Source organism: Oryx dammah, unplaced genomic scaffold (assembly GCF_014754425.2).
Source record: "Oryx dammah isolate SB20612 unplaced genomic scaffold, SCBI_Odam_1.1 HiC_scaffold_5, whole genome shotgun sequence".
In the NCBI taxonomy this organism is placed as follows: domain Eukaryota; kingdom Metazoa; phylum Chordata; class Mammalia; order Artiodactyla; family Bovidae; genus Oryx; species Oryx dammah.
In genome coordinates, this window is record NW_024070189.1 from 66,514,010 (window position 1) to 66,523,857 (window position 9,848).

The following is a 9,848-nucleotide window of genomic DNA, read 5'->3' on the forward strand; positions in this document are numbered from 1 at the left end:
CCAGGGCCCTGAATCAGCCACCACCTGGTGGCAGCATACTCGTGACACACGCAAGACCTTCTCCTGAGGACTTTTCGACTCAGTTGTACAACCAACAAACACACAGATACCTTCTACAAAACAGAGGTTTTTATTGTGCCAGATGCTGAGTGATGCTTCATGGGAAGGGCCCAGCCAGGGGCAGGTGAGGGGGCATGACAGGTACAGCCTTTCTAGTGGGTCCTGCCCGTGGGGTCCCTGGGGTGGAGAGAGGGGCCATCCTTGTCACTGTAGCGCCGGATGATAGAGTTGATCCAGTTGGCAAACTTGGCAACAGAGGCAAAGGAGTCTGGGAAGACCCCGGAGCCGCAACCCCCACGGATGAAGGAATCGATCCCATGGACCAGCCCGTTGCAGACCAGGGGCCCGCCGGAGTCCCCCTGTGGAGCCAGACAAATTGGGGGCCTAGGGTTCCCGGCCCAGCCCTCTCAGCTCTACCTACCTGCCCCTCAGGGTGGGGAAGATATTCCAGAGGTCTGGCTGCAGCAGCCTGGGAGGGGGTGGGGTGGGGGCTGGGGGCACCCAGGGTACTTACAAAGCAGATGCCAGCACGCCGGCGTGGCACCAGGGTGCACACGTTGGTGGGGCGGCAGAGACCAGTCACCACGGTCACGTTGAGCTGCTGCAGGATTTGGGGCGGTGGCCGGTTCGTGCCCAGCCGGCCCCAGCCCATGGCCACGCACTGCACACCTTCGCCCACGCCCTGGTCCTGGGCAGGCAACTGGGCCACCTGCACGTTGGCGTTGAGGGTGGCCATCCTGTTGAGCTGCAGAGGAGGGTGGTGATGGGGGAGGGGTGGCGAGCCTCGGCTGTGACTCTGGGGCCAGGTTCCCCTGCTGAGGCTCTACCATTGTCCTGGGGTGTTTAAGAGCAGGACGCCCACCCTCTTCATGCCTCCCATCAAGCCTCACTTTCCCTGTCTGTAAAGTGGGAGGAACCACTATGGCTAAGGCCACATCTCTGGACATGTCTTTTATATTTATTTATTTATTTATTTATTTGGCTGCATGGGGTCTTAGTTGCAGCACGCGGGATCTAGTTTCCCAACCAGGGATTGAACCTGGGTCCCCTGAATTTGGGAGTGCAGAGTCTTAGCCCCTGGACCACCAGGGAAGTCCCTGAATGTGTCTTGAGTGCAGTAAACAGTAGGTGTTCAACAGAACAAACCGTGGGCTACACCAACGACCATAAAGCCCTTGTTCTAGAACATTCTCAGAGAATAATCATAGCTGTGCAAGCAGAGGGGAAAGGTAGGTTTCTGCCTCCAGACTCCCACCCGCCGAATGTAGGTAATTTTGCCCCATTTCCCAAAGAGGGAGGCCGTCAGGGCCCACTGCCAGGAAAGACAGCTGCTCAGAGCCTCTGGCTGTCTTATCTAATCTCTGGCAGCGCTGCGGGGTGCGGGGGTGTACTTCTCCATTTCACAGCGGGGTGACTGAAGCACCAGGATTAGGGGGGGACATCGGGTCTGCCCCCGCCCGCCGCACCCCCCTGTCTCCTGCCCCCCCCTCCCCAAGCCTCTCAGGACGCTGCACCTACCCTGCCCGCCCCGCCCCCCGCGCACCTGGAGAACCACGACATCGTTCTGCAGGTTCAAGGGGTCGAAGCCGTTTTCAAAGACCCTCTGGACCCTGAACTTCTGCCGGGTTCGCTCCCGCCGCCGCAGATTATGCGCCCCCAGCACCACGCGCACCGATCGAAAGTTCCTGGGGTCGGGGGCGGACAGGAAGTGATGGGGGGTCCCCGGGATCGGAAGCGGCGGAGAGACCCCGCTGGGCCGCAGGGGGACCCTGTAAACCCTCGCGCTTTTGCCGGAAGCCCCCACCCTGGGCCGGCCCCACGCCCCTCGCGCCGGGACCCTCGATGTGTGCCCGCGCGGAGACACTCACAGGCCGTTCAGACAATGCGCTGCCGACAGCACGAAGTTGCGCGCGATGAGGGTGGCGCCGCAGAAGTGGCCTCCGCGCAGCTGCAGCGAAGCTATGAAGGGCCAGGCGTGCGGCCGGGCCGCCCGGCCCCCCACGATCTCCGAGGCCAGCGCGGGGCCTGGGGGCATGGGCGGGGGTGGGGCGGTAAGCAGAGGAGGAACCCCCGACCCCTGGAACCCCCATCAGGACCCCGCAGGGTTGGGCTCTTCTATTGCTTGTCACCCAGAGAGGGGAGGGGGCGTGTACGGCCCTCCTTCCCCAGCGCAGCCAGACCTGAAGTCCCCACAGGGTGCAGGGAATACCCCTCCTTCATCCTCACCACTCAGAACCTGTCTCCTCATCCCATGAGGATGGGGGGTGCGGCGGGGTCCAGGGTGAGTGGAGAGGGGGAGCGAAGACCAGGGACAGACTCGGCCCCACTCACCACCCAGCAGCAGGGCCAGCAGGATGGGGGCCAGGGCAGGGCTGAAGTGTCTGCAGCTTTGGGTCATGGTCGGTTGGGGGCTCCAGGGTTTCTGCCCTCTGTGCCCACCTGTCCCTCTTATAGTTCCCACGCCCAGAGGCAGTTGCAGTTGCCCCACGGCGGGGCCAGGTGCCCCTACTTCCTCTCCCCATCCAGGGGACGGGGACCGCCAACTGGGTGATGGGAAGAACAGTTGGGGAAGGAACTGTGCAAGTGACCAGGAGGCTCCAGGAGGGTCACCAGTTCAAACTCAGGGTGCATGATTAAACCCTAATGTCAGATAGACATCTTTTTAACATAAGTGTATCCCACATATAAGCATGGGATGTAGTTATGAACAAAGTTTATCCAACATTCAAAGTTAGCAGGGTGTCCTGTGTAAGTGAAGTGAAAGTTAGTTGCACAGTTGTGTCCGACTCTTTGCAATCCCATGAACTATAGCCCCCCAGGCTCCTCTGTCCCTGGAATTTTCCAGGCAATAATCCTGGAGAGGGTTGCCATTTCCTTCTCCAAGGGATCTTCCTGACTCAGGAATCGAACCTGGGTCTCCTGCACTGCAGGCAAATTCTTTACCAGCTGAGGCACTAGGGAAGCCAATATTCCCTACATGTAGTTGTGTACAAAGTTAGTTTATCTGACATTCAAAGTTAGCAGGGTGTCCTGTATTTTTGTTAAATGTGGTCATACACGCATGCATGCTAAGTTGCTCAGTTGTGTCCGACTCTTAGCGACCCCATGGACTGTAGCCTGCCAGGCTCCTCTGTCCATGGGATTCTCCAGGCAAGAATACTGGTCACTCTGGCCCAGAGGAATTGTTTGGGATTCCACGTGCCTCAGTTTCACCAGGGCTCTCTGATAACAGCAATCATGTGCACCCAGCTCTGTCCTAATATTTTGCAGGCATGGCAGGGTCTCCACATCAGCCACCTGCCCAGTGACATGGTTGGGGGACCTGGGCTTTGAACCCAAAATTCACAGCTAGAGGAGGGCTTGCTGACTTCCTCAGCTTTGGATATCCCTCTGGGAGCCTGGACTTCCAGCCTGTCTTTGGTTGCTCCTCCTAACAAGGAACTCACTCGTACCCGGGATTCAGTCAGTCTCTGGGGGCCTTTCGAGGTTCTGGGAAGGAACCCCTCCCAAACCATCCCACCCTTGCCCCTCTGAACTCTGAAACCCCTTCCAGCCGGAGCCAGAGGAGAGAATTCCCTCCTGGGCCTGGAGGCTGGACCATGGATCTCCATCCAAGTTTGAGAGCTTTGGTATGGACCTTGGAAGAGCTCAAGCTGGACAAGGGAGATAGGGTCCCCCAGAGCCAATCCCCAGCCCCATGGCGCCCGTTCTCCTCCCCCACCCAACTCCCCACCCCAGCTGCTCCAGCTGCAACGGCCATAGCCAAGGCTGTCGCAAGAAGCAACGTTCTCCTGGCTTGGAGCAAGGCTTTGGGCGGGAACCAACGGATCCATCTGAGGAAGAGGTGGGCGGGGGCACCCAGGGACACCCAGCGCCCAGCTGGGATGGGAGTCCAGTTTGTCCCTGGGTCCCCTCACCCCTGGTGTGTGGCCATAGGCAAGTCAACCCCCATCTCTCCCCTCTTGGCAGGCTCCCCACTTTGTTGAGTTAAAGCTACCATACAGCACTTGGTAAGCACCTGCTGTATACATAACCCAGTTTCCAGCCGGGGTGGGGAGAATGGAGGAGGCTGTGCCTCAGGTAGGGAGACCAGATTTAAACAAAGTTGGATCTTTTGAGGACCACCTGCATGCTACATCCTCACAGGTCACGATGGCTAAACTTGTGGACTCCAGGGGACTTGCCCTCTGTGACGTCAGGCCCTCTCCAAGCCTCAGTTTCCTCATCTGTAAAATGGAAGCTGTAGGTTCCCATCTCATGAGATTGTCCCACGGCTTAAATGAATGAACTTGTATGACGTTCTTAGATAAGAAAGTGCCGTCCTTGAGGGTTTGTTAACCATTAACCCTCTCCCAGAGGGTATGGTGATGATCCTCTTGGGGGTGTACTGGTTCCCATCAGAGTAGTGATGCCACATGGAGCATTTACAGGACAATGCTGCTCTGGCTAGGGCATCCTGTGTTGCTGGGGGCCACCCTGCTCTCCCGGCCAGCCCTCTCCCCAGGTCACTTGTCTGCAACATCCTGTTTATAATTCCTGTGGCTCTGTCCTCCCCTGAATGTCAACAGCCTTGTCAACCTCCAGAAGTCAGCCCCAGATCCCAGGCCCCTGTTCTCTCCTTCCCTCCTTGGAGCTGATCCTTTTTGTGCAGAACTTTCCTCTGACTCATCTAATACACACAAAACACACACACTCATGTGCTGGAGCTCACAGAAAATAGAAAACACCCAAGGCTCTTTTTTCTGGGTCTTTCTGTTCCCATCAATGGGGTCAGTCCAACATGCCCTCCAGCAAACCTCATTTGTCCTCAGTGCCTCGGGAGAGGTCCCTCTGGGCTTTTTATAGAAACCACTTCCCTGCCTTGGGCCTGTGGGAGCTGCGGGGGGAATTCCCGGCCCTCCCCTGACGTTTATCAGCGGGGGTTTCCCAGAATTCCGGCCTTGCCCCAGGTCTCAGCGCAGGCTCGCTCCTGCTACTGCTGCAAACCAGCCTCAGCTCCTCCACTGGGGTGGTCAGTTGAGTTGTGAAACAGTTAAAAAGGCAGCGGGCCTGAGGGGATTCTGGCTCCAGCTTGAATTTGCATGCCTCCACCAGGTGGCAGCAGAGTAAACCAATAACCAAAGAGCTGCCTTCCAACACTGGTGTGTGCCCAGAGCTGGTTGGCTCCTCTCTCTGAGCCTCTGTTGCTGAATTGCCATGGCCACCTGCCCCCTCCATGGCTGTCCTGTGACCCCTACCTCTGCCTTGCCTCAGGCTACTCCTCTAGACCCCAGGTCATCTGATGGCCGTGTGTGCTCCAGCCCTGCCCCTCCCTGACCTGCTCTCCCTCCCCCACTCAGTTGGCCTTGCTGTTCCCCACATTCCCAGACTACTCCCGATGTAGGGCCCTTGCCTGGCCGGTACCTTGTCTGCACAACCCTTCTTTTGTTCCTATTCCTGTACTGGGAGTCAGCTCAGGCATTGCCACCTCCTCCAGGAAGCCTTCCTGATAGCCCTCTGCCGGCCCCTGACTTGTTCAGGAGCCCCACAGGCCCTAGGCACCCCAGGTTGTGAAGGCTTAGTCAAGAGGCCATGTTCATGAAAGGGCTTCCCTGGTGGCTCAGACAGTAAAGAATCTGCCTGCAATGCAGGAGTCCCGGGCTTGATCCCTGGGTCAGGAAAATCCCCTGGAGAAGGGAATGGCTATTTACTCCAGAATCTCTGCCTGGAGAATTCCGTGGGCAGAGGAGCCTGGCAGACTGCAGTCCATGGACTCACAAAGAGTCGGACATGACTGAGCAACTAACTAATACACATAGAACTGGGCAGGACACCCCCAGCCCCCAGAGCCAGAGTGGGGCCCCCTGGACACGTGGAAATGTGTGGGGCGACTCCATTTTCCAGATGAGGAAACGGAGGCACAGAGAGGGGCAGCCACTTGCCCAGGGTCACACAGGCAGGGTTGTGGGCATCTGGGGAGTGGGATCCATGGTGACCTGGGCCCTCATCTGACCTCCAGGCCTCTGTTCTCACCCCCACCTCGAGTTTGGGGTTTCAGGACCCAGACACTGAGGAACCTGACCTGCTCTGCCCGACATCGCCCGTGGGAAGGACACACAGGAGCCAGGGAGGTGGTTCAGCTTTTATTGATGGCACAAGTGGGGCTGCCAGGGAGGGGGAGAGGGGGCACAGACACAGAAACAGACCCGCCACCTCTGTCCACAGCGCCTGCAGGGGTTCTGGGGGGCTCAGGGGCTGTCCTTGCCCCCCACGCTGCTCAGCACGGAGTTGATCCAGTCCACATAGAGGGAGACACGAGCAAAGAAATCGGGGTACTGGCCAGTGGCACATCCCCGGATCACGAAGGAGTCCACGCCGTGGAGTACCCCATCACAGATTAAGGGGCCCCCGGAGTCCCCCTGTGGAGGGGCAGGTTGGTCAGTCCCTCAGGCCAGGCCAGCAGCCAGACGCTGCCTCGGGGAAGGGGCCGCGCAGGGGTGAAATGCTCCCCATCTCACTGAAGGCACTCCAGTGAGACGGAGAGATGGGTGCGGCCACAGAGTGGGGGGCGGTCACCCACTCGAGGGGCCCCCGGATGGATGAGCCCCCAGACCCACAAAGGCCACATCACCCCTTACGACGGGTGTGCCCACCTTCCAGACGGGGAGGTGGAGGTGCAGCAGCTGCTCAGGAGGGAGAAGGCAGGGCTGGGTCCCCGCTGCCCACCCTCCCTCCCGAGGCGGTTCCTGCCGTCCCTGTGCCAGAGCCGCCAGTACGTACAAAGCAGATGCCAGCGCTGCGTCGGGGCACGTAGGTGCACACGTTCTGTGGCCGGCACAGGAAGGTGACCACGGTGACATTGAGCTCCTGTAGGACCTGGGGCAGCGGCTCGAGGGTGCCCAGGCGGCCCCAGCCCATGGCCAGGCACTGGGTGCCATGGGGCAGTGGCTGGGCCTGCTGGGGGAGCTGAGCCACCGCTACATGGGTGTTGAGGGTGGCTGGCTGGTCCAGCTACGGCAGAGGGTGGGGGTTTGGGGGGCAGTGAGCTCCTGCCTCCAGACCTGCATCCACCCACAGACGATTATCACAAAGTGCCTCCTCCCGGCTTTCGCACATGCTGTTCCCTCTGTCTGGCTCAAGGGTCACCTCCTCCAGGAAGGCTGTCCTGATCACTCTCCAAACTCACAAGGGCTCAGTTTAACCTTCCTTGAGGCCATGAGCCACCTGTTTGTAGCACTGGTCACTGTGGTGTTCATTCACATACAAAGCACTTATTGAGTACCAACTGTATGCTTTTTTTTTTTAACTATTTATTTGACTGTGTTGGGTCTTCTTAGTTGTGGCATGTGAACTCTTTGTTGGAGCATATGGGATCTAGTTCCCTGACCAGGGATCGAACCCAGGCCCCCTGCATTGGGAGCACAGAGTCTTGCCACTGGACCACCAGGGAAGTCACCCAATTGTATGCTTGATCCTGGCTAAGACCTAGGGACACTACGTCTCTGCTCTGGGAGCTGATCTTTGGGCCAGGAAAGGCTGAGAAGAGAGGGGCAGGTGGCACAGTCAAGGGAAATAGAGCCTCATCCTGAACAGTGAGTGGGGGGGCATCACTCAGGTGACACAGGGACAGACTAGGGGAGGCCTCCCTGAGGAGGGGAGGATGGTGCCAAAGCTGTGGGTGTCCAGTCGCTTCAGTCATGCTGACTCTTTGCGACCCCATGGACTGTAGCCTGCCAGGCTTCTCCATCCATGGGATTCTCCAGGCAAGAATACTGGAGTGGGTTGCCATGCCCTCCTCCAGGAGATCTTCCCAACCCAGGGATTGAACCCTCATTTCTTGCATCTCCTGCATTGCAGGTGGATGATTCTTTATCCACTGAGCCATCTGGGAAGCCAAAGGTGAGGGTATCTGGGAACAGTGCAGGGAGGTGGGAGGGGACACAGCCGGGCAAAGTCCGAGGCGGGTGGGGATGGGATGGGGGTCCCGCATACTCCGAAGTTGGTACCTGGCTCGGCCTCCCGCCCCCAGCGGGAGGTGCTGGAGGGTGGAGCACAGTGCTGGCACCGCCCACCTACCTGCAGCAGGAGCACGTCATTCAGCTTCTCCTGCGGGTCGTAGTTGTTCTCAAACAGGCGACTGATGCCGAGCCTCTGCTGGGTGGGCTCGGGGGTCTGCAGGCGGTGGGCCCCCAGCACCACGCGCACGCGCTGCGGGTTCCTGAGGATCCGGGCGATCGTGCTAAGCCTACCCGTGCTCCCCACTCCCATCCTGAGGCCAGGGTGCGGCCCCTCGGGAACTCCCCACCGCTGCCCCGGGAGACCCGCCACCCGATCTTCATCTTGCCCCCGAGGGTTGGGCCCCTGGCTTGAGCTCATCCTCCTGGGGCATCAGGGGGCCGCGTCGGGCGGGGCGGGGAGAGGGCAGGGCAGGTGCCCGCCTAGTCTGGGATGAAAGGGTTGGGCAGGTGGACGGATGGAAGGGTGAGGCCAGGAGAAGCGCAGGCAGGGCCGCACCCCCGACTCGGACCCTCGAGCAGGCCTGCCCTCCGCCCCCCGGACCCCGCACCCCGCACCCCGGAGCAGGTCCGCCCTCCCCCTCGGACCCCGGCCCGTCACGCGCCTGCGCACTCACAAGTTGTTCAGGCAGTGAGCGGCGGTCAGTACGAAGCTCGGGTGCACCAGGGTCCCCCCGCAGAAGTGGCTGCCGGAAGCCAGCTGCAGCGACGCCATGTAGGGGCGCGAGTGGGGCTGGGCTTCCCTCCCGCCCACGATCTCCGCGGCCCGGGCTGCTCCTGGGGACGCGGGGGTCAGGGGCAGTCGCCTCTTCTGACGCCCCCGCCCCACCTCCAGGGAGCCCATACTGGGGACAGGGGAGGAGGCAGAGTCGCTGCCTGGCCCGGAATCCCGCGGAGCCTGCGTTTCCCCATCTGCAAACTAGGGGTCCCATGGCAGCACCGACTGGGTCTGCTGGGGGAAAGGGACTCGGCCTGGGACTGTTAGCGCTGGGCGGAGAGCCCCGAGGTCATCATCATTACTCCTAGAGGCTCCGGGAGGCCTGGTGCCCAGCCTTGGGGCCCAGGAGATGGACAAGCTGAGGCATGAGTCAGCCTCCTTGGGGTGAGGGTGGAGGCCCCTCACCCAGGCCTCCTATGACACCTGCCTCATGCATCCGGGGATTCCAGTTACACTGTGTCCCCAGGACACCTGCCTGGGCGGGAGGTTACTAGGTTTTGCCCACTTCACAGATGGGGAAACAGACCCATCCTCCTCCTTTCCTCCTACCCTCCCCTTGAGGCTCTCATCCTGAGCCTGATCCTGCCTCACTCTCCCCATCTGGGCCGTGAGCGTGTGGGACAGGTGGACAGTTCGGCGGACATGGACCCCACTCACCACCCAGCAGCATGGCCAGCAGCACTGGGGCCAGGGAGGGGCCACGGGGTCTGCAGCTTCCGGGCATGTTTCAGCGGTGGCCCCTGCCCACCCACGCACCCCCTCTTATACTCACATTCAGCAGGCTGTTGGGGTTGCCCCACTCCTGGGTTGGGCGTCCCCACTTCCTCCTTCCAACTCCAGGGCCTCAGGAAGCTTGGGATTTAAAGCTGCACCCCAGGAAGGCTGCAGGAGCTTCAGGCTCAGGCTCAGGGTCCCGCCCCACCCCCAAGAGGTGTGGGAAGCTGGCTAGCATCCACTTCCTGCTGAGGTCCTCTGGGCCAGGGGGCAATGTTTCCACAGCCCTCCAGCCTTCCACACTTCCAAGGGGACATTGCCCCCCTCCCTATAGCCCCAGCAAGGTGGGATGTGGCTGGTGT

At 60.3% G+C, this 9,848-nt stretch overlaps 2 protein-coding genes and 1 non-coding gene across 3 annotated transcripts; all 3 read right to left on the reverse strand.

The window, feature by feature from the left end:
* Positions 1-114: 114 nt before the first annotated feature.
* ELANE (elastase, neutrophil expressed) lies at positions 115-2,458 on the reverse strand. Its single transcript, XM_040241566.1, has 5 exons — positions 2,392-2,458; positions 1,929-2,085; positions 1,604-1,745; positions 575-805; positions 115-419 (listed from the first exon to the last, which is right to left on the reverse strand). The coding sequence occupies exons 1-5, from the start codon at positions 2,456-2,458 to the stop codon at positions 213-215; spliced, it is 804 nt and encodes a 267-aa protein (XP_040097500.1). The 3' UTR covers positions 115-212.
* A 3,718-nt stretch (positions 2,459-6,176) lies between these two features.
* PRTN3 (proteinase 3) lies at positions 6,177-9,496 on the reverse strand. Its single transcript, XM_040240265.1, has 5 exons — positions 9,430-9,496; positions 8,672-8,831; positions 8,116-8,257; positions 6,820-7,050; positions 6,177-6,458 (listed from the first exon to the last, which is right to left on the reverse strand). The coding sequence occupies exons 1-5, from the start codon at positions 9,494-9,496 to the stop codon at positions 6,288-6,290; spliced, it is 771 nt and encodes a 256-aa protein (XP_040096199.1). The 3' UTR covers positions 6,177-6,287.
* Positions 7,418-7,489, reverse strand: TRNAG-CCC. Its single transcript has one exon. It is a non-coding gene; the product is annotated as a tRNA-Gly (tRNA).
* Positions 9,497-9,848: the final 352 nt, after the last annotated feature.

Bases quoted from the DNA above. Each gene is read 5' to 3' on its own strand.
- ELANE (XM_040241566.1), bottom strand. From the start codon at position 2,458: ATGACCCAAAGCTGCAGACACTTCAGCCCTGCCCTGGCCCCCATCCTG. The intron at 2,086-2,391 runs GTGAGTGGGGCC...CCATGCCCCCAG, and splicing joins GCTGGCCCTGCTGCTGGGTG to GCCCCGCGCTGGCCTCGGAG. The intron at 420-574 runs GTAAGTACCCTG...CTGGCTCCACAG, and splicing joins GGCGTGCTGGCATCTGCTTT to GGGGACTCCGGCGGGCCCCT.
- PRTN3 (XM_040240265.1), bottom strand. From the start codon at position 9,496: ATGCCCGGAAGCTGCAGACCCCGTGGCCCCTCCCTGGCCCCAGTGCTG. The intron at 8,258-8,671 runs GTGAGTGCGCAG...CCGGATCCTCAG, and splicing joins GCTCACTGCCTGAACAACTT to GAACCCGCAGCGCGTGCGCG. The intron at 7,051-8,115 runs GTAGGTGGGCGG...CCTCTGCCGTAG, and splicing joins ATGACGTGCTCCTGCTGCAG to CTGGACCAGCCAGCCACCCT.